The 21273-nt window shown below is 41.3% G+C and overlaps 1 protein-coding gene and 1 long non-coding RNA gene across 4 annotated transcripts in view; one reads left to right on the plus strand and one right to left on the minus strand.

The window, feature by feature from the left end:
- The window catches only part of LOC309881001, a 48884-nt gene extending 46425 nt beyond the window's left edge, over positions 1–2459 (minus strand). The window contains exon 1 of the long non-coding RNA XR_014318058.1: positions 2388–2459. This is a non-coding gene — a long non-coding RNA (uncharacterized lncRNA). The remainder of the gene's footprint in view (positions 1–2387) is intronic.
- FRMPD4 (FERM and PDZ domain containing 4) overlaps positions 938–21273 on the plus strand; it is a 321656-nt gene continuing 301320 nt past the window's right edge. For all 3 annotated transcript variants that reach the window (XM_082766504.1, XM_082766505.1, XM_082766506.1), the window contains exon 1: positions 938–1157. In XM_082766504.1, the coding sequence (XP_082622630.1) occupies positions 1117–1157 (41 nt within the window). In that variant the 5' untranslated portion in view covers positions 938–1116. The remainder of the gene's footprint in view (positions 1158–21273) is intronic.

Below are 21273 nucleotides of genomic sequence, written 5' to 3' on the forward strand. Positions count from 1 at the left end.
TCCCATGCTGAGAATTGTACTGTAGTACAGAGCCTGCATGAAGATGGATTTGAGTTTCACCAGCCTTCCTGGTCACTGACCAGGAAGCTTATGGATAGCTAACTCCAGCACCCCTTTTGAAGCCTAATGCAGGGCCAAAGTGTAAGTCTCCACTGTTCATGTGTCAGGACATGGGGACCATTTTTCTGTAAGATGTAAGATGAGGAACGCTCCACTATGTTGCTGTGTATCAGCCTGGACGTGCTCCTGGGAGGACTCCATTCCCCCAAATCTCTTTAGGGGCACGGACAGAGGTCACACCCAGGCAGATCAGCGGCCCATGGCTGAGGATCACCCAGAGCTGAGGCTGAAGGCCCGCAGCCCCTTCCCCACCTCACGGGAACGCTGTGACGGCTCTGGGGAGACCACGGGGGCACCGAGGGCTGCCTGCTTCCCCCAGCTGCTGCTCTCGCAGGAGCTCCAGCCTTCCCCCAGGCCCAGGGCGCTTCTCCACGACCTGTGTGGAGCCTTCCCCGGGGTGCCCCCCTCGAGCCCCGAGCCCCTTCCCCTCCGGGGGGCTGCGACGCCCCGGTGCCCGGCGGTCTCCCTGCGGCCGCCTCCAGCCGGAGCCAGCGGGCGGCGCTCGCCGGGGCCGCCGCCGCAGCGCCCTCCGCTCCCCCACGGGAGGGGGAGACATCGCCGGCGGGAGGAGAAACTCCCCCTTCCACACCCTCCACCTTCCTTCCACCTTGCCTAGCGCCCTCCTCCTGCTCGGGAGAAGCCGCCGAGAGGCGCCGCCGCCTGCCCCTTCGGCGTCCCGCAGCTCGGCGCGGCGGGGACCCAGGGCTGCCGCCGAGAGCCCCGGCACCGTGCCCGTGCCCGGAGTCCCTCCGGGGGGAAAGAGGGGCAAGGCAGGGGAGGGCGGAGGGGGAGGGCTGCCCGCAGATGGATAGCTAGCTCCTGCGAGATGCTGCACGCCCAGCTCCCTGCCGGAGGGGGGTAGCAGCCGCTGCCGCCGCCGGCTGCCGCTTCGGCGAGGGCTGTTGCTGCCGCTGGACGCAACCTTCTCCCGACATGGAGCTGCTGCTGCTGCTGCTGGAGTGAGTGAGCGACGGGCAGAGCTGGCCGGCTGCATGGATGGACGTGTTTAGCTTTGTGAAGATTGGGAAGCTCTCCGGGTAAGGTGCTCGCTGCCCCGGCGGGGCGGGAGGGGCTGGGGGCTGCTCGCCCGGCACCGCCGCCCTCCCCTCGCCTCCCCTCGCGGCGGGGCTCGGGGCTCCTTGCGGCTGCCCGGGCGGGACGGGCTGTCTCCATTTACCCCCTTTTTCCTCTTTTTTCCCCCCCTTCCCAAAAGGCGATGAACGAGGGCGTCCCGCGGCGGGAGGCGTGAGGGGGCGAGCAGAGGGGGGCGGGCTGGGGAGGGAGCGGGGCAGCGCCGGGACCCCCGCATCGGGGCAAGGGGAGAAGCGAGGGGAAGGATCGTGCCCTGCCCTGCCTTGCCCTGCCCTGCCCCTGCTCGGGGTGCCAACTTCTCGCCCCCTGCACCCCCGCCCTCGGACACGCCAGCTCCAGCGGGGGCGATATTTTTGGAAAAGCGGTGAAATCATCGCCCGATGATGAGCGCTGCCCCTCCGGCGCTTCGCACGATGGGTGCTGGGGCGCCGGGGGGGTTGGCGGCTGCTAGCCCTTGCTCGCAAGGCGTCTACCTCTCGTTCCTCGGTTAGGGTATCTAATCCGTCTCGAATAAATCTTGCTTTTAACGGCCTCAGAGTTGTGGTCTCTGTCCGCAGACTGTTGCGTTCGCAGCCAGTTGCCAGGCCCGAGGCTGCACAAATGGGTGCAGGAGCACAATAGCCCCTGTCAACACCTTTTCGCTGTAGTTAAATGTAACTGGAGGTAGCCCTCCTCAGTAATGGGGGAAGTCACACTTTATCGCAGGGATGCAGCGTGGAATTGCTCAAGCTGCAGGATTTTTGCTGGGTTTTGGTGTGGGTAATCTTCCTAGAGGATTTATCTCTGATGGCAGTAACCAGGAATGCTCTGAATTCGCATGATTCAGTGGGTAGCACACCATAGTTACCATACCCTCCTCTCTTGGTGGAGCGCAGGCTGAGTGAAGCCGGGTGTTATGCAAAAGGGAGAAAGGCCTCGCCAGGGAAACGCAAAAGGTAGCTTGCTTCAGCGACACTCAGGTTGGGAGCTTGTCACAATGACAGATGGTCTTCAAAAACAACTACTGCGTGGCTGGGAGTCACCGAGTGCCACAGGTGCAAGCGGAGCCTTTAGCCCCCCAAATTCCCACTGTTGCACCTGGCTGTGATTACAGCTCTGCTTGTGGCAATGCCAGTGCAGAACAGCTGCTATCATTCGAGCACATCATCGTCTCATCCCGCTCCAAGCGATCTTACCCGATGTGACGGCTGAAGCAGTAGCGGCCCGCTCGGCTCTCCGTGTTCGTGTTCCCAGCTGATACCACTAGAGCAGTAACTACAGTGGAAACTTTAAGGAGAGGGACAATATGTGAGCACAGATAAGAAGGAGGTCATGTAGTATTTGCAGGTAATTGAACTGCTTGACCTCTCCTATTTGTTTGTAAGTGGTGTTTTAAAAAGGCTCCCAGACCTTCAGGTCTCATATTTGTCACACCTGAGTTAGAGTCAAAGGGAGAGAAAGGGATAGGATGCCTGGAAATGTTATTAAGCCAGGTACGTGGCAGTTTTTGTACATTTGTCAGGATTCAGCCTTTGTTGGTGTGTAAAAAGTCTGTAGCTCTCTGCATGCTTGAAGGCATGGATGCTGCCAATGCTGAGGTTTGTGCTTAAGCAAAAGGAGATCACGGCATTTCTCCAGAGGGACCTGAAACTTCTTCCTGAAATGAAATCGCAAGTTTCAAAGCTTGTATCCGGCTTCATGGGATTCAAAGATATGAAGTACTCAGGGATCAAGTTCGCTTGTAGATTGCAGTAAATAATTTCTGTACTGAGCCACTCTTTCGTTTCTAATTTTCTGGTTGTTAAACGACCTAATAGTTTACACAGGACTTTACTTTACTTGCTGTTTCCTAGGTAACAGCTAGGTATCTGTTCCAATTTTACGAGAGCTTCGTGGAGCAGCCAGGCTCCAATGTAAACCCCATTTTTAATCCCTCTATGTGTCCGGCTTGAGAAGCTAGCTGGCCTGAAAATGCCAGCTCTTCCTTGGCTGTTAGAAGGACGGTCTTTCGGAAAGAAAGCAATATACAATATAGAAATACAATAAAATGATTTTTAACTGAGAGTGTGATCTTACAGGCAGATTACCTACAGAAAGCTGGTTCAAACTTGTCTGGTATTGAATATTTTTAAAGACTCTTTTAAGTCTCTTTATTTTTAATTTGCTGTGCATTTACATCTTCTCATTTGAGGCTGCAAGTCAGCTCTTAAGAGTTGTAGCCAGTGGCCTGGATTCCACAGGCAGCAGCAGCACGGCAAAGCTCTGCTATGCACAGCTACTGCAAGGGACGCTCCTTGCAGCTGTCATGTAATTGTAATACGTGTGGGGAGAGTTTAACATTTGCCTTGGTTGCTTCATCTATAAGAGCTCTTACCTAGAATAGGCTTAAGATGGGGAATAAACACTTAGTGCTTATTGAATAGAAAATTTTACATAGTAGTAATTTCTTGCGTTTTAATGATCCATACACTGTTCTGTGTGGTACCCGTGTGTAGGGTCTTTTGGAGAGTGTCTTCTGCAGCTCCTTCAGCAGTCATCCCTAGCTGCTGGCTGAGGGGAGAATATGGGCATAACTTGGAAAAGGGATGTGTGCAGAAGTGGAAGAGGGCAAAACTGGTTTTACAGTGGGTGTAATCTGCAGTGGGCAGTGGCCTATGCCTGCATGCACCTAAGAAGAGTGGGCTTCCCTTGTTATTTCCTTTGTTGGGCTGTCAATTTGTATACTGTGTATCAAATAGAGATGCTTCATGGTGAAGTTTCCATTGATTTCTGAAGACTGGAGATATCCATCTTATATTGAAAAGAAAAAAAGATATTGTTTAGAAACATTGATTGCACTTTCATTGATATATCCTCTCTTCTATCTCCTTTTTTGAAAATTCACTGTTTGAGTAAACAGTTGGGAATGATTGTTTTGGTATAGATTTTGTGGGGTCATTCCAGAGAAAAATAATGACATCCTTTTCTAATGAATGTCGAAGCGTAGGAAATGATTCCAAAGCCTTGTTTAATGGATCGGTACTCCCATGTGCAGCTGTACAAGGCAGGTGAACATTTTTTAGTGTGGGCTGCATAAATATGTCTGGTGTGGTAGTGTCTGTAATTTGGAAGGGAGGATTAGTAGGATAGATAAAGCACACGTAAAAATTGCCAGATTAGGATGGATCAGTATTCACTCAGTGCCCGGTATTCTCTCATAATTGCTTTTAGCAGCTGCTGGAGGAATGAGTAGAAAGAGAACAAGTATGGAGTGGTGATTCTTTAGTGCAGGTATTGGCAGTGGAGGAATGCTGCTGTGTCCAGTGTGAAAGGGAACATTTTCAGATCTGGTACACCTGGGCAAAGGGCACAGTGTCGACTATCTAGTCTGTGCCGGACAGGTGAACCATGAAAGAATAGGTCAGAACAGTGAACAGGCATTGGCAAGAGTTTAAGCCTGCACTCATGGAATGTATTTTTAGTTAGAAAATCAGTTTATTGGGAATACATCTTTTCATGATGTCTATAGAGGTCAGTTCTGTTTCAGATCTTTGATAACAAGACATAAAAACTTCCATACATCTATCTGGATACCACAGGCATGAGTGGTGGTAATGACCCTCCAGATCCGGGACAAATAGCTTCCTTTTGGCTCTCCAGATCTGGGATGCCATTGGCCCCCCCACCAAAGGGCTGCAGTACAGGTAAGAAAGTAGGCATCTGCTCTACCTTGTTGTAGCTGTTAAAAGAATAATAAGAATAATAAATGTAGAATTAACCTCATATAACAAACAGGAATGGATCAGCAAGACTTGGATCTGTTATAAACAGCAATGCTAATTTGTGCTATGTGGTAGGTAAATTTAGCATACCTGGATCTCTTTCTCTGTCTAAGTTTTGTGTTACTATTCGCATTGCTGAGTTGTTTAAGTTTATTAGATAAAAACTGACTGCGAATAGGCATCTCTCTGCCGTGTCCCATGGGATCAGTTTAAAAAAAAAAAAACAAAACAAAAACAACAACAAAGCAGTCCTATAACCCTGCAAGATCTTCTTTTCAGAGAGCACCCAAATGCTGCTTCTTTCCTGTGGTTATGCTGTGCCCGAGGCTGTGTATCTCAGTGAGGTGGGGACCTCTTACAAAGACCTTTTTTGTTGGGGTGGCTAAATTTCACATTATCATCTTTTGTGCTTGTCTTTCTGTAGCTGGACATCTCTAATTGGGTAGATTTACTTGCTACCTGCTCAGACAGTTGTGCTTTTAGGTTCTTACTGCTTATAAAAGTGAAACACGTCTAAACAGACTAAAAGTCTTACGCTTTATGTCTAGCCTTTTTGTAGCCTTTGTAGCCCTGCACTCATCTCCTGTTCTCTGCAGGTACTGTCTTTAGCTGTCTTACCAACCTGGGGTGAAAGGTCCACTCCTAGGTTTGTCTTAAAATCTAAGAAATCGGAAGCTGTATTTAGAGGCTCTGAATGCCGGGCCTTGCTTTTATGAGGAACAAGGTTGCTTGGCTTCATGCTCTAGCTGTTTGTAAATGGCCAAGCACACACACATCTTCCAGATTTAAGGTTCCAAGATTATCCTGTCTGTCTGTTGTTTGAAAATTTTTAAAGCAATCTGAGAAGATTTTGTCATGCTTATTTATCTTTTCTATAGTTTGTCAGAATAACAGATTTCTTTACCTGTGATTTTCCTCATTGTGTTTTTAAGTTTGCTGTGGTATTTATAAAAATACCTTAATGAAAACACGATTAAAAGTGTACTTAGGTTACTGAAGTGATTTTTATGTACAATTTTTGGACTACTTTTTATTGGTACTCTTTGGAATGACAATATCATGGCTTGTAAGTTATTTTCAGTATTTACAAAAGAATGTGTCAGTAAGAAAGCCTATGATTATCTTTTTTTTATGCTCAAAGGAGGTAATTTAATTCTAGAAAGGATTTTATTATACTGGATGATAATTCGAATAACCACAAATTTATTTCACCTTTCTTGAGAGGACTGTGTTACATTTAGTGAAATATTTGTCTATTCACATTAATATAGCAGCTTTACCTTATATTTTATAATTTGTCTGTTTTGTTAGCTGACACACATAATAAAGATACGTGCTTTAGTGCCTGTAATGTCAGTAATATTCCATGTCATAACAGCTTTAGCAGTTTAGAGATTTATTAAAAACACTCCTTACATTATGAACCGCTGTAAACTTGTCAAGTGGCCAGTGAATGATGATGCAACTCTTCTAAATATGTATGTTCTCTAAATACTGTTTGCCTAGATACAGTGCTTAAAAGATGTAACCAGAAACAAACTCATCTCTTGAAGCATTTGAGAAAGGAGGGGAAAAAAAAAAAAAACACACACACACAAAAAACACCCTCCACAAGTAATGTTTTCTTTTTTCCGTAATAATTACTGAAGAGGATGGAATGAGAGCTTAGAAATTAAGTGCTCTGATTTAAGAACAATCACTGCATTTGCAGATTTGGTATAGTACTTCATTTTTGGGAAGATCAGTCTTCCATATGCTGCTTTTTTCTTTTTTTCTTTTTTTTTTAATATATTTTTTTTGGAGAGATTCATTCTGTGGTGTCAATTCCTTAGTGACATGGATGAATCAAGAATCTGGGTTTAGTTTCTTTTATAATTGTAACCAGTACCAGTGTTTCTGTATGTGTGCCTTTAAGTCGATCTGATCAGTTATATTCTCATATAGTTTGAGAAGTTATATAGAAAAGCTTGATTTCCCTCAGCATTTCCAGGTACCAGGAAGGGCCTGAGGTGTTCTGTTTTCTTTAATTTTATTTTTTTAGAAGCCTACTTATCTTGTTGTCAGTCTGAAGGATTCATATGGGAAATTTCAGTTAAATTGAAAAATATCCCTTAACCATTAAAGAAATGCAAAATGAGGGTATGCTTCCATATTTTATAACATTCTAGGTCATTATGGAAGTGCACCAAGCTGTTTGTAGAAAATACGAACCGTGACCTGAAATAATGAGTAGATAATACATGCTGTCATTTCTGCTGGTGATGTGGCAGAGGAGGGGTATTTTACTGATGGTGACAGCGTTTTCAGGTTATATCGGTACATCACAACTTAGTATCTGACTGATGTGATGAAGTAAAGTTATGTTGCAACTAACATCACTTACAAAATGAGCCATTGTCTGGGAAGAATCTTCAACTTGCTGGAGAGAAATAATGCAAAAAACAATCGTGAAGAAGGGAAAAGTGTTTTCCAGAGTCATGCATGAGTAGATCTGTTAAACAAGGAGAAACCATTCAGGTACATGAAATTACTCATTTTCGTGAGCATTTGTACATACCCCGTTTGAATCTAGTGTAGGATGGAAACCTTTGGTGCTGATAAGGTATCAAAGTTTAAATATTGTAGGGGCATACCTTCAATAGGAAAGGACTTGTGATTATACCAAATTGTACTTTAAGCTGCTTTTTGTAATCATGGATGATTGTTATTAAAGTCTTCTGAAGTACCTTGAAGACATTTTTGATCTCAAAGACTACAGTTTTTGAACGTATGTTATATGAAGACTTTAAGAGTCTGTGAGCCTCCGTTTCTGATGATTATTCCATTGACTTGAAATGAAGTAAATAACAGTACCAAAAACATAAATTTCAGTAACTAATTGCATGTTCAAACCTAGTGAAACCAACACTGCCTGAAATCTACATATGTGTGAAAGTACTTTGGAACTAGAGAAGTAAAGTATTCTGGGACTTGAAAGTCACTCCTACCTAAATCAGGACCTGGTTTTTAGAAATCGCTACCAGTATTCCTTTAGTGTGGAGAAACTTCCTTTAGTAGATCAATTATTGGATATAATATGTCCAATATATATTCAGTATGTATTGATTATTGGTTGGTAACTGGGGTTGGAAATAAATGATCTTTAAGGTTCCTTCAAATCCAATGCCATTCTGTGAAACACAGAAAATTATTTTCATGGGTTTTAATAAACAATAAACAAGAAATTCAGGAAAAAGAATTCTGAAAGAAGTATAACTGAAGAATTAGCATGGGCACAGTGGAAGGTTATGCAGGGGTCCATCCTCTTAATCTTTTGCTGGTGATTTGAAATAGGAGAGGGATGTGATAAAAAGCTGATGAATATATTCTAAGAAAAGTCCCTTGTGAGATTTATTGCTTGGACAAAAATAACTTCCCTTGATGGTAAGAAAAATGGTTGCTGATTGACTTGGGTATTTTCAGAACTTTTTAAGACTTGATGGCTTTATATGAAATACTTGCTTTTCTTTTTTCAGTTATATTATAATAAAAGAATGGTTGGGGGGGACAAAATGCAAACTTTTTTTCATTTTAATTATTATGAAGTTAGTAAGGGGAACTGCCAGGTATTAGCTTTTAGCGTAGGAAGTTTGAGGAAGGTTCTGTTAAAATGTAGATATCTTGCAGGATTTTGGCAATCATGAGTAAAAAGGAGATTTATTCTGAGAATAAATAAAAGTTCATGAAGAAAGGGAATGTAGAAAGGGAATGTTTGACTGTATGCTAGAGTCAGGTTTTGACAGGGAATCTTTTTCTGGTTTGGTTGTCAATTGAGGTTTTTTTTTTGGGTTCTGATCGAAAGTTTTGAAACTTAAAGAGAAAGCGACTTGGCAGACTGGACTGTATTAGGAATTTTCTTTAGAAAAGATACCAATAAATACAGAAAGTATTTGTGTGAATTGATGAAAACTACTTAGTCATTTGCATTAGCAATCAGAGAGGCCAAGCAAATGTTGCTTCTATTCTTCGGAATTTTTTGGGGTATGTACTTATGTACTTTTTGTGTTGGTGAGTTTTTTTTTTTTTTTTTTTTTTGGTGGAGGGTCAAAGATGGGGACTGGGCTGGGAGGAAAAGACTTCTTGAAAATAGCTTTGTTTTCCTTTATGCTAGTCCATTGCATTATTCACAGCATGCTCCTAGTAGGAATGCAATGTAAAAAAAAAGTTCGTTAAATTTTTGAAGTACTGTTTGTACCCTCTTTACGAAAAAGATTTTCTGGCTGTTTTGAGTGATTAATTTTTTTATTGTTCAGATGAACTCTCAGCCTACCTAATGTAACTGTTTACACATTTATATATAATAGTCTCCCAACATTATGCAGCCCATAAGCGTTTGCTTACCTTGCTTATAGATTTTTCAGTTTCACTGTTTGTTTTTAATCTTGAATTTGTGATTATATTACTCTAGATTTGGCAGTACTCATATTTTAGAGAGCAAAGTGCCCATTATTCTGAGGCAGCAAATGTTACAAGAAGTGCTAGCAGTTGCATGAACAAGGTGGAACAAACTAGGTACCTGTTACAAGTCTGAGGTGTGTTTATTTCGTTTGACTGAAATGGAGTGAATTTGACTGAAATGGAGCAGTAGAGAACTGAGGGAGATATCTGGAAATGACATGTATCTATGAAGATTGTTCGGTCAGGGTGTTTCATATTATCCTGAACCATGGCACTTACTTGGGTTGCTCTGAGTTAGGCTATCACTGGCTTGATATTCTTGAGCCAGGAGAGAGTGGAGGTAACAGTTGCACAGAAGAGCCTGCCCAAGTGGTGCTAATGCTCAAGGTTTCCTTTCCGTTTGTGTTAGTTCTTTATTCCACAAAAGAGATATTAGGAGTACCTTTACCACCTTGCCTACCCTGGGAAGAAGTGGGCTGCTTGTCCAACAGTGCAGTATGGAGCAGGTTGTGGAGCTTCAGTAGTTCAGACCTTCAGAAAAGACAAGCATCACTTGTTTAGACAGCGTGATGTGACTAAGCGAGTCAAAGTGCAGCTTACATATTCAGCTAGAAATGATCAACAGTTGCACACAGTTTTTTGGACCAAGTTTACATTACTGTTCAAAGTCTTTTTTTTGTTTGTTTTTAGTTGTTGAGAACCTTAGATGATCTTAACCAAAATATTATTTATTTATTTTCCTGGAGGAAAGTGGCAGACAATTTTCTCATGAAGTTGGCTATCTGCCTAGGCTTTCAGCTTGCATAATGTATTGTATGCTGCCTGTCACATTTACAAGGGGCACATTTTTCTCTGCCAAGGCATAGGGTCAAGAGCAACACAGAGCTGCACATGGGGAATGTTCTGTGCTTGATGATTCTGCTTTAAGGGTAGGGTGAATAAGGGATACAGCATGTCATAGGGGAGACATGGCACAGAAAGGAAGAAGAAATTAGAGAAACAAAGTTAATGAATGCTACATTGCATGAGGGCTTATTTGTCATGAGTGAATTGAGTTAATTGTTCAAGACCAGCTGATCTTTATGTGGAGATGAACGTGCATTGTTGTCTAGGTAGGAATTTGTTTGCTTTATAATGCTGGTTGAAATGATTGGTTATGTGTGTTATAATCTGTGTGACTGCTAATGGGGGGAAAAAAAAAGGAAGAATCCTCTCCAGCATTACAACAGAAAACATTTTTTTATTGTTGTTGTAAGTTTCTTCTTGGATCCCTTTCCTTCTCCAAGAGGGATCTGTGGTAACTAAATGGCTCACCCCCTGAAATAAGGAGACAGTCCCTGTTTCCCTGTGCATTGGCTGCCTTTGGAGATGCTGTGACCAGGAAGGTGCTCTTTCTCAGGGTGAGGTTCACCCCTGCACTCGAGGTTTGGTGGGTACAATGACTATTTTTCCCCAAATAGAGATAACTTGATTGCAAAATTTATAGTAATTGGGGAATGTGTTTTACTGTGGCTTTAAAACAAAAAACATCAGAAAATAAAAAAAAAATCCCATCAAAATGAGAAAGCATATTTTTTCATTGATATGGCAAGGAATTAGGAGTGGGCTTTGGCAGTCTCAAGCCCTGGAAGGGTGTTCTTTTGTCATATGGTCAACCTGATCTAACAGCTGATGCCAGGAGGCCTCACCAGACTGCGGGGGTTGATCTCTCCTTTCTTCTGCTTTTTTGCCTTCTCCTATCTTATTCCCTATAGCTCTTTGCATGTATCCTACACCATGGTGAGCTACTTCAGAGACTAAAACCAGTAGAAAACTGGTTTTGGTATGTTTCTTCTTCTGCTGGTGTAGATACCTATGCTGGCCTGGCAGAACCAGTTGGAGGACGTGGTGTCAGGCAGCAAGATGGCAGGAGAGGAAGGAAAACTGGGCTTTGGGCATCTGATGAGCTCTGTTATATAGAGATTCTCTATTGTGAGACGTGTGAGATGGTGGTGGGAGCTGGTGCGGGAGGTTGTGGAGATGAAGACCACCACTGAGTGGCCTGCAGGAGCATGGGAGGAGCATGGAGAGGCAGGGAGGCTGGGAGACACTCAAGTGAGGGATCTCTGAGGAGATGGAGGTGTCCCGGAGAAGATGGTGGGATGCGGAGAGGCTGCTGCAGCCCCTCTGAAGCTCAGCAGGTGTTTCCTAGCTTCTCTGGCTTCCGTCTCTCGACTGGCTGCTGCCTTTGGAGCCTGTTCTGTTGCCTTCGGGTAGCGTGGCTCTGCCTGGGCACCTGTGGCACCAGGTGCTGGGCTCCAAGTGCTGCCTTCATGCACCTTGCACATCTCCTGTCCCAGGGCTTCCACCCCTGCTCTGGTTCTGTGCAGGCTGAGGAAACTGGCTTCCCTGCAGTGTGAACTGTTTTAAAAAGCACATTTCTCTTCATATCTTTACTTTATTAGGCAGGAGGGCAGAGCAGCTGTTCAAGGGATTAATTCACATATTTCTGGTAGAAGATGAACTGTCCAGGACAATTTAGAGACATGTTGTTTATTCTATTTTATTTTATAACTAATGAGCCTGTATTTGTTCATGGCAGTAAGCTTGTGGTCGTATCCTTTTCATGTACGTGTTTTCCAGGTTCTGGAAGCTGTCTAATGAGATAAAAGGTTTCTTTTCAAATGCTGTTTCTGAACTCAGGACATTTCACAGAAGCTAGCGTAGTGTGCCTATGCTGCTTCTGAAACCACAAAAAATAATTGAAGAGGATTAGTGGCTTGTTTTTCAAATGCTCTTCATTTCTGAGCTAGAAATTGAAGCTTTATAGGTGTGTTAATTAGCCTGAATTTTTAATTCTACTTCGAAAACTGTTGTTTTCTTTCTTTCTTTTTTTTTTTTTTTTAACACAAGAATAAACTCCAAGGAGCTCCCATACAGCAATTTTTCAGTTTATTCTATATCTTCTGTCATTCCTTATACATATATGGCATTTCAGCAGCCCTTTCAGTGTCTATCGCTTCCATACTTTGTGATGTTTACCTGTCAAGTCTTACACTGAAGGAGTTGAAAGTGTGGATTAGAAGGTGGTGGTTATGGAAACCTAAAAAGATGTATGCGAAGAACTGCTCAAAACCCAGAACAAACAAAAAAAGCCTCACAAGTTATTCCATAAAAAAAAAAAAAAATAAAATAAAGAACTAATTGATTTCTTTTTGCTTGTTTATTTTCAAATTCTATAAAAATGTAGCATGTCATGGTAAATATTGGTAGGATGTACAGTTGAAAGTATTGTGATCTGGTTGTTTTCTAGATGAACTTTATCTGGATGACTAACATTTAGTATGTCTTAGAGAAGACTGCTTTATAAGCAACTGTTGGAATACAAACATTAGAATGAATGCAAGCCTGTTTTGCTTTAGTTGACGTGCTTGGTCCAAAGACTTCTAAATTCTTTCTTTTTCATGTTAATGTTCTGTTGACAGATGCCAAATATCTCGCATATTTGTTTACTGAAAACAAACTTTTTTTTTCCAAAGCAAAACAGTAAGTTTGTTATTCTTTTCTTCAGATGTATTTAGCTGGCATTAAGGTATTGTGACAGGCCTCACAATATCCCATCTCAGGGGTATTCTGCAGTGGAAATGGGAGTGTGGAAAGTTGGTGGATTCTGTGCTGCTGCTGTTTCCGTACTTGCCCTAGTGGGTCAAAGTTGTCTGTTCTGGCAGGGTGTTCTTCCTAGCTGCACTGGTAGATGTTTAATACATACAAGAGTAGCCTGCTATGTGAAGGGTAATGGAGGAACTTTCACTTTTCCAGAACTCAATGCAAGCTTCATCCTCTAATCTCAACAAAAGTACTTTGTATTAATGGCAAAGTACACAGCTGTTGATCTGCTTTTGGTTTTGTCTTCTGGAGCTCAGCCCGACCTCACGGTGTTCTTGTGGCCTTGAAGCAAAGCGTCAAGTACATGCTTGTGTAAGTGTTCTCCTTTCATTTATGTTCATTAGCCTTTAAAGTTAGTGTTCATCCTGTTTTCTCATGTTACATTCTGCTTCCCAGAAAGAGAATTTCTGTTTTCATGTTAAATGTTTAAAATGCTTCTTTCGTAGGACAAGATAAAGCAGCATTAGTTTAATTTTTCAAATGTTTTGTAGTTCGGTACTGCTATGAGCAGCATTCTAATTAGAAGACACAATACCTATCTTACTGTGCATTATCTCAAAATGGCTGAAATTGATTATAGCTGCATAAAATATTACTGGATCAACATGCATTTACCAAGCTGTAACGGTTAACCAGTGACAGCAACTGACCGACCTTTATTCTCTCTAGTATTCAATGTATTCTTTTTCCAACTCTAAATGTGGTGGCAAGCAGAAAGCAGTTTGTCTCTGAATTTCTTGGGTATGGTTTGTTGCTTTATATCCCCCTCCCCAGTTAGTTTTCCACTCAAGCAGCTTTCTTGTGCTAGATCCCCCTTTCATTATGAGGACTTGATGCTGACTCACAAATCAGGATTGCTTGGCAGTACTGGAAGGGGCCTTTGCATGTGTGAGGGAGTGCTTTGACCACAAAAAGACACATTTTGCACCAGATTTTTTGAGATTACGTACTTTAGAATCTTTTCATGGGAGGGAATCAGGTAGTTTGTGCTTTCCTTTATTTATACCAGTGTTCAGGAAAAGGCAATTATGAACACTGGATGGTTTTACTGTTGCTTCTACCTTTAGTATTTAGTGACAGAAGGGCTTAAAGTTTGTGTAGCGTAACATGAAATGTTGTGGAAACTTCACTGTTGTTTTCGTGTGATCTTCAGAAAAGTAAGGACAGCACTAGCTACTTTGTATTTCAAGTATGGCCATTGGATTCCCTCTTCACTTGCTCTTTTTTGACTTTGTGGACAATGATTTAAGCTCTTACGATTAAATTGTGATAATTGTGATTTGTTTATTTCCCCCCCCCCCCCCCCCACCAAACTGTGCGAACATTGCACAAGCCAAATAACGCCTGTGTACAGTGTTTTGCTTTTTTTTGTTTGTTTGTTTGTTTTTTTTTTTTTTTTTGTTTTTTGTTTTTTGTTTTTAATCATTATTATTACTTAATTCACTAAGGAAATAATAGTGTAGCTTGAATCCAAACTGAAACTTTCTTTTCAGTCAGGACTGTTGTTCTGGTTTCACCCAGTAGGACCTGCATGTCCCAGATACCCATTCTTTCTGTGTAGACAACCATGCCTGGCCCCAGGTACACAGAGTGGAAGCAGGCAAGCACCTGGGGCACAGGCCTGCAGTAGCTGCAGATGTGTTTAGCACCTGCTGCCAGGTTGGTTGAGGGAGCGAAGGCTGCTGCATAGTTTAACCTGTGCTGATGGAGCGCTACTGAAAGTGCCTGTTCTCAGCCTTGGCAGACTTTTCAGCTGGGATGTAAAATTTGCATTACATTCGCAGATGACATGATCCGCTCTCCAAATTGGCAAGCTCAGTCCAACCACTGATTTGAATAATTTGCTGAATAATGAGTGTTAATAATGGCAATGGAGTTGAGTGTGGAGTTGCAGGGGTGTGTAAATGTACCAATGCACACGTATGCTCACTTGGCTTATTGTATATCTCCTGTAAAACATATAGCAAAAACTTTTAAATGGAAGTCATTTGAGGGGCAGTGATCTTTTCATTCTCAAGTTAGACTTTCTTAAATGATGCCTGTTATGTTGATGGTAATGGTTTCACAGTAGCACAAAACTTCATCTCTGTTGTAAGGTTTGGTGTATGGTGACCTAACATCTTCTGACATTTATCAGCACATACAGAAAACACAAATACTAAGACAGTGATGATGGTGGTCAACTGAACGGAAAACTTACTTATGCAGTGACCCAGCACTGACCCTTCCTGGGCTTGCTTTTGAGATCAGATCATGGAATTCTTTTCAACTTGGTAAACAACTGGAATTGTTCTTCCAAAGGAAGCAACTAGTTCTGAACCTAGTTGTGCATTCTTGTCATTTTCTGCTTACGAGGAGGAAAAAAAAACAATGGAAGACAATTTTTTATTTTCCTCTTAGAAGGAACTGTGTGCTTGTCATCTGATTATCTGTAAACTAATGAATGCAGACTTTTGAATGATAATGCCAAATCACAAGCTAGTTTTGAAAATCAAGGCCACCTTTAGTGTTACCTTATAACAGTTGGGTGTTGGATCTTATTAAAGAATTTTCCAAAGGACATATTATCCGTATGTGGAATTATCTTAAAACATGCTGTTCTAGTGCATAATTACAAATACTAATACACACTAAAACTAAAAAGTACTTTTTGCCTCTTGGTTTTAAAACTGTCCGCTTTCCTCTGTCCTGCATCCCTATAGTGATCCTGATTGATTGCAGTGGCACTTGGTGGTGACAGGAGAGTGGATCACCTGCAGTCTGCTCGGCTTGCTTCTGGATTTAGCCAAGAGTCTGCTCCCTTGGATGGGAATTGCATAAACATTGTTGATTGCTTTTTTCTTTTTTCCCCCTTTTTTTCCTCCGCTTTCATCTTAAGCGGGTCAGAAAGCTGGAGAAATGCTTCTACTGCATGATGTGTCTGTTAGTAATTTGGAAGGAATACTTTAAACTGTTCATGCATGTTGCTGGGTTATAGCTTCTTAACCGTCTGCAGAAAAAACAACTTGTATTTTGCTGAATGTGGAAAAACCTGTTAGCGTTTAATGCAATATCTAAAAATGCAGTGTTCTCTTCAACCCCTGCATAAGGAGTAGACTTGGCAGTATTTTTTCAGAATTACCTTTTTTTTTTTTTTTTTTTTCTCCCTATATGTAGGGAATATATTATAACATCCAGGGGGAGTTCCACTCTTATCTGGAACGTTTTGCTTAGTTTCAGGTACCATTTTTAAAGAAGAGTTACAGAATAACAAGAAGGAAGGAAAAGCTTCCATATGATGGTAAATTCTGATACTTGGGAATTGATGAAAAGAAGGGGACTTTCTTAGAGAAGTACTAAACTAAATTTTCCAGTGATGTAGAATAGCGGATTTGAATTCACCATTTTGTCATCAAAAACTTTGAACCTCCAAAGCACTTTAAACTAAACTAACTAACTAAGAAGCCTTAAAGGAGAAGAAAGTTTTATACAGCAGTGTATTTCACAAAAATGAATTCCCTTTCAGTAGCTGAGTAGTTGTGCTCTTTGCAAGACCGAAGTACCATCAAGAGTGAGATCTTTCTGGAAGTTTAGAGTCTGATCTGCAATACTATGTATTAGATTATACATTTTTGAGGCACTTAATTCAACTTCTATCTGATTAAATTAGGCAAAAAAGGTTGAAAGGTCAGTCAGTCCATTATAAATTTCAGCTATGATTGGCTGTAGTACGAACGTGTAGATTAGGAGTCATGAGGAAAATCTTTTAAAACTTACATTGTTGGTAGTTATTCTCTTTGGATGTGTAACATATTACTGCACAGAAAATACAAACCTTACAGCTTTCATATGCCTCGTTGGGGGAAGCATCATCTCATCCATTTTCCACAGGCTGCAGGGCATAACACTTAATAGAAACTGTAACTTAGAAAGGTTTACAGACTCTAAAAGCCTGTATATATTAGTGAAAACAAAAATTGAACTTTATCACCTTTTTTTCCACTCAGAGAGGATAATACAGTTACATAAAGTGTTAAGAATCTGGAAGATGTGCCGTTGGCTGGCTGATGTGTTTAGTGGTAAATGGCATTTACAATGGCTTGTGTTTAGATTTCTCCAGGATTTTTCGGGTTGTGAGAAGAGTCTAAATATCTGTTTATTTACAAGAACAGCAGACGAATTCAAAAACACAGAGGGGCAACAGGTAAGCCATGTACTCTGGAACATTCCTACATTTGCTATTTGGTATGAAAAAATGAGCTGCTGTTAGCTAGTTTCATGTATGTTAACTTGCCATCCTTATCAGCTTGTAAGCACCATTTCTGGAGCTGTCTACAGGGCATGCAGAATTGTTTACTTTTGAACAAATCTCTTCAGAAAGTAAAATGGCTGAATAACTCAGCTGTATGTCAAATAAGATTTGATCAACTGGATAGCCCATCTACCATGACGTATGATATCTTCTAAAATTTTGGTGAGCTCTTAAGCTTCCCAAGAATCACAGAAAACATCTTTGAGTATGAGAATTTACATGGCGTTCCTGAGGTTATTAAGTGTTCCAGACCAGTTCGTGTTGGCTAATGCAGAATACCAGATGTCCATGATGAGCAGATCTGGGAAAGCGTTTGGCACTAACTAGTAGAAAGCATTATCAGGAACAATGGTGTTGCAGAATTTCTGTCCTTCTTTGGTGTTTGCACGTTTTATATCCCCTCTTAAGGCTGGAGGTCTGAGCCAACATCTGTTGCTCCTGAGTACCAGGCATTAGGATGTTCCAGGGAGAAAGAATTTGAGTGCAAATATAGGAGTGAAAATGGAGCTGTAAACAATATAATGTCTGACTGTTAAGTAGCCCTAATTAAGTGGGGACACCTGCCTGGGAAAGGGAGTCCTCTGGTTTCCAGTCTCTTTTCCTAGGTTTAGCAGCAGCTTTTATCCTCTCACATTGTAAAACAGTCACGCAGGCAGTCCTGGGAGTGGACTGTGGCCTAGTGCTCCTCACTGCCAGAGTTCCCAGCATCTGTGGCTTTCTGCAGCTTCCCTCCAACACTGCCCACTTCCATTAATAATTCCCAAGTCATTCTCTTGGACAAAGGTGCCTAAATTCTGTTCCTCGCTCCCTTCCTCATCCTTCATCTCTGGTCTAGTCCCACTTTGTAGCATATATCCCCTACATTTCAGGTAAAACCATTGGTTATTTCACTTGCTCTTTTTTTTCCCCCACCCAGAGATGATATTTCACAAAGTACTTTTATTAGAGGATGGTCACCAATTTCTGTTTTGTTGTAAAACAAAGCCAAATAAAATGTTCCAACTCCAGCAAGACTCCAAAGAACAGAGCTGTCAAAATATTGTTTTGACAGCTTCTACCAAAATGACTTAAGAAGGCTACACTACTGGCAACTATGGTTTTCCTTAAAATAGACCTCCACTGCAGTATATTACACTGGAAAAGTAAGCTACTGTGCAGTTGGCTTTTTTCCCCCCTTCCTTTTCCTCTTGTTCTTTGATGCCAAAGTCAATACAGATTAAAACAAAACAAAAATATCCCCCCTACTAAGTTACTGTTTTTGTTACGGAAATAAATATAAAAATGATTAAAATGTGTTCTAAGCTTGAAAATGAATGTCCCTTATGCCAGACACATCCAGATACAACCCTTTAATGGTACTGCCTTTTTTTCCTGTACTATTTATTTTATTACATATGACAGCTTTACAGAGCTAAAATTAACATAGGATGGGGTTAAAAAATAAACTGGAAGCTATTTTTGTGCTGTCCTTGGAAACTGAGTACTTGGTCTTTTGTGTTGAGCAGTGAAATAAGATAAATCACTTTCATGGTTACTGATCTTTTTTTTTTTTTTTTCTATAGTGTGCTCTACCACAGTCAGACATAACTTGTAGGCTGAAATAACTTTCTTTATGACTGTACTTTTTGTATGGGGGGAAGCTGAAAACAGCCGTGTGGCTGCTGTGTTTGGATAGTCTGTATCATTGTAATGTGGTTGTGTTATATGCTCGTTAAGCCAGAAGAGGGAGCACAAACGAAGACCTTATTTCTAAGGTTTGACATTTCTATCCTTAGGACTGATCTGGAACCATGGAAATACTGAGGTCAAACATGTTAACTCAGAGCACCTTATTCTGTTAGAAGCATGTGCATAAAAAGTAGGAAATAATGAGCCTACTGTTGTACAGAAGAGAGGGGAAATGAGCACGGTGTCTATGGAGAAGGTGAACAGATTAACAAAAGCTGTGTTTGGCAGGAGGCCTTCTAAAACAAAACCAAACATATACATCAACTTCAAATAACAAGCTTAGTGAACCAGTTAAGTCCAGTGTGTTTGGTTTGTATGTCTGGCAGTGTTTGCCATGAATCCAGAATTATTTACATGTCTTCGTGCAGACCAAATCTGTTGAATATGTGAGAATTTTAGTCTTGCTAGAGCTTACTCAAATGCAATTGATTAAGTAAAGCTCTTGGATCTTAATGTAGGTCCTGTAGCATATCTTTAAAGACTTTTTTTTTAAATTAGACTGATTTGTAGGGTTGCTAATTTCTATGTGTGTGTGTATATATATATATATATATATATATATATATATATGTAGTATTTGTACTTTTACAAATTATGTGTTTTCTCATGATAGCACACAAACAACTAGTATTGAAACTAGTCACTAATGACAAATATGCCAGGGCACTGATGAGGTGTTGATTAAACTTTACAAATTGATCTTGATGTAGGCAATTGGTATTTTGGTTGCAAAGACTTGTTGACAGATATACAAACTGCTTCCTGCTCAAATTAGTAGATGTTTCAAGAGTATAGCAATATTCTGAGTTTTTAATTTTGGCTGCATTAGGTTATTCAAGGAGACCGATACAGCTGAATGGTATTTTGAAAAGATTAATTAAAAAAGCAAAACCGTAAACATATTATTCTCTTGCATTGTTTTTTTTCTCTTCTGTTTATTGTTGGGGTAGAGCTCCAAATTTGATGTCTGCAGCTATTTGCTTTATTACCTTAGATGTGCCATTTCCAATGTTATGCTCGTAGACTTAACAAGCTAATCCAGGAGACAAAAGCAGAACTGTCATTTTGAAGCTACTCAGCTGAAGGCTCTTTGAAATCAGTTTAGAAAGCTCTAAGACTATTTTTGTTCTCCCTTTAATTTTAGGGAAGATGTGTTGACGTGTTTTGCTGTTAGTGGTCCCCGTTAGCAGAAGGCATGTTACAGAAAGGTTGCCTCTTGCAGGTCTACTGAAAGTTAACACCCCAAACGGACACGATTTACATCTAGGAATGATGCCAGGCTGGGAATGACTTAAGGATGTCCCTTTTCCTGAGACACATTTTTATTCAGCTGCACAATGCTATATTTGGAGAAGGTATGCTTTAGTGCATAAGTAAGGAAAAGAGCACGCAAACAACTCCAGCACTGCAGTCCCTGCCGATGTTGCATGATATAAAAGAGAGGCACCATTAAATTAGGAACAATAGAATAATTGTCTTTTCATGTAGCTTGCTGACTATGAATCTCAGAAGCTTCCAGGATTGTGGTGTATTTACTTGGGTTGTGCTCTACAAAACCTGCACTCCCACAGTGTGATCATCTCTTCTTCCTGTCTACTTGGGCTGATCTGTTTAATATTAAGGAGGAGGTGCTTGCAGCATAAATATGAAACTTTTCATTTTTTTCCCCTTCTCTTTTTCCCCTTGAAGGGGACTGAGGCTATGAAAAGTCCATGGTGAGCTGCCAAGTGATGCGTCAGTGGCTCAAGGAAGTGTGATGGGCCACTCCTCCCTCAGGATTCCTGTGCCCCATGGACTTAGTCCTACAAGCGTTTTGAGGTTCACATGTCAGGACACATTTGATCATCCCTATAGCAAGGTAGTGCTGCGCTGATGACAACAAATAGTGGTGACATGGGTTAATTTCACATCCTTTAGCAAGTAAATGAAATATGTTATAAATCAGATTATTGCCACGCTAGCTGTGCTTATGCTCTGTATTGTGCTTTGTCTTGGATGATCCACAAGATAGCTTTTAGGTTTGTACAGTGTGAAGGTACCTTCGAAGTACTAACTGATGAGTAACCATAGGTAATAAATCTTGTGTTTCTTTTTTTTTTTCTTTTTTTTTTTTTTTTTTTTTTAAATGAGAATTTATAGCTGTATAGCTGTTGGGGTTGCTGCTTGGACTGGAAAGGATAAATGGTGGTCTACAAGTTTTAAAGGGAGCTTTGGTTCCCA

The sequence above is a fragment of the Aythya marila genome (assembly GCF_965140915.1).
Source record: "Aythya marila genome assembly, chromosome: 1".
Taxonomy (NCBI): domain Eukaryota; kingdom Metazoa; phylum Chordata; class Aves; order Anseriformes; family Anatidae; genus Aythya; species Aythya marila.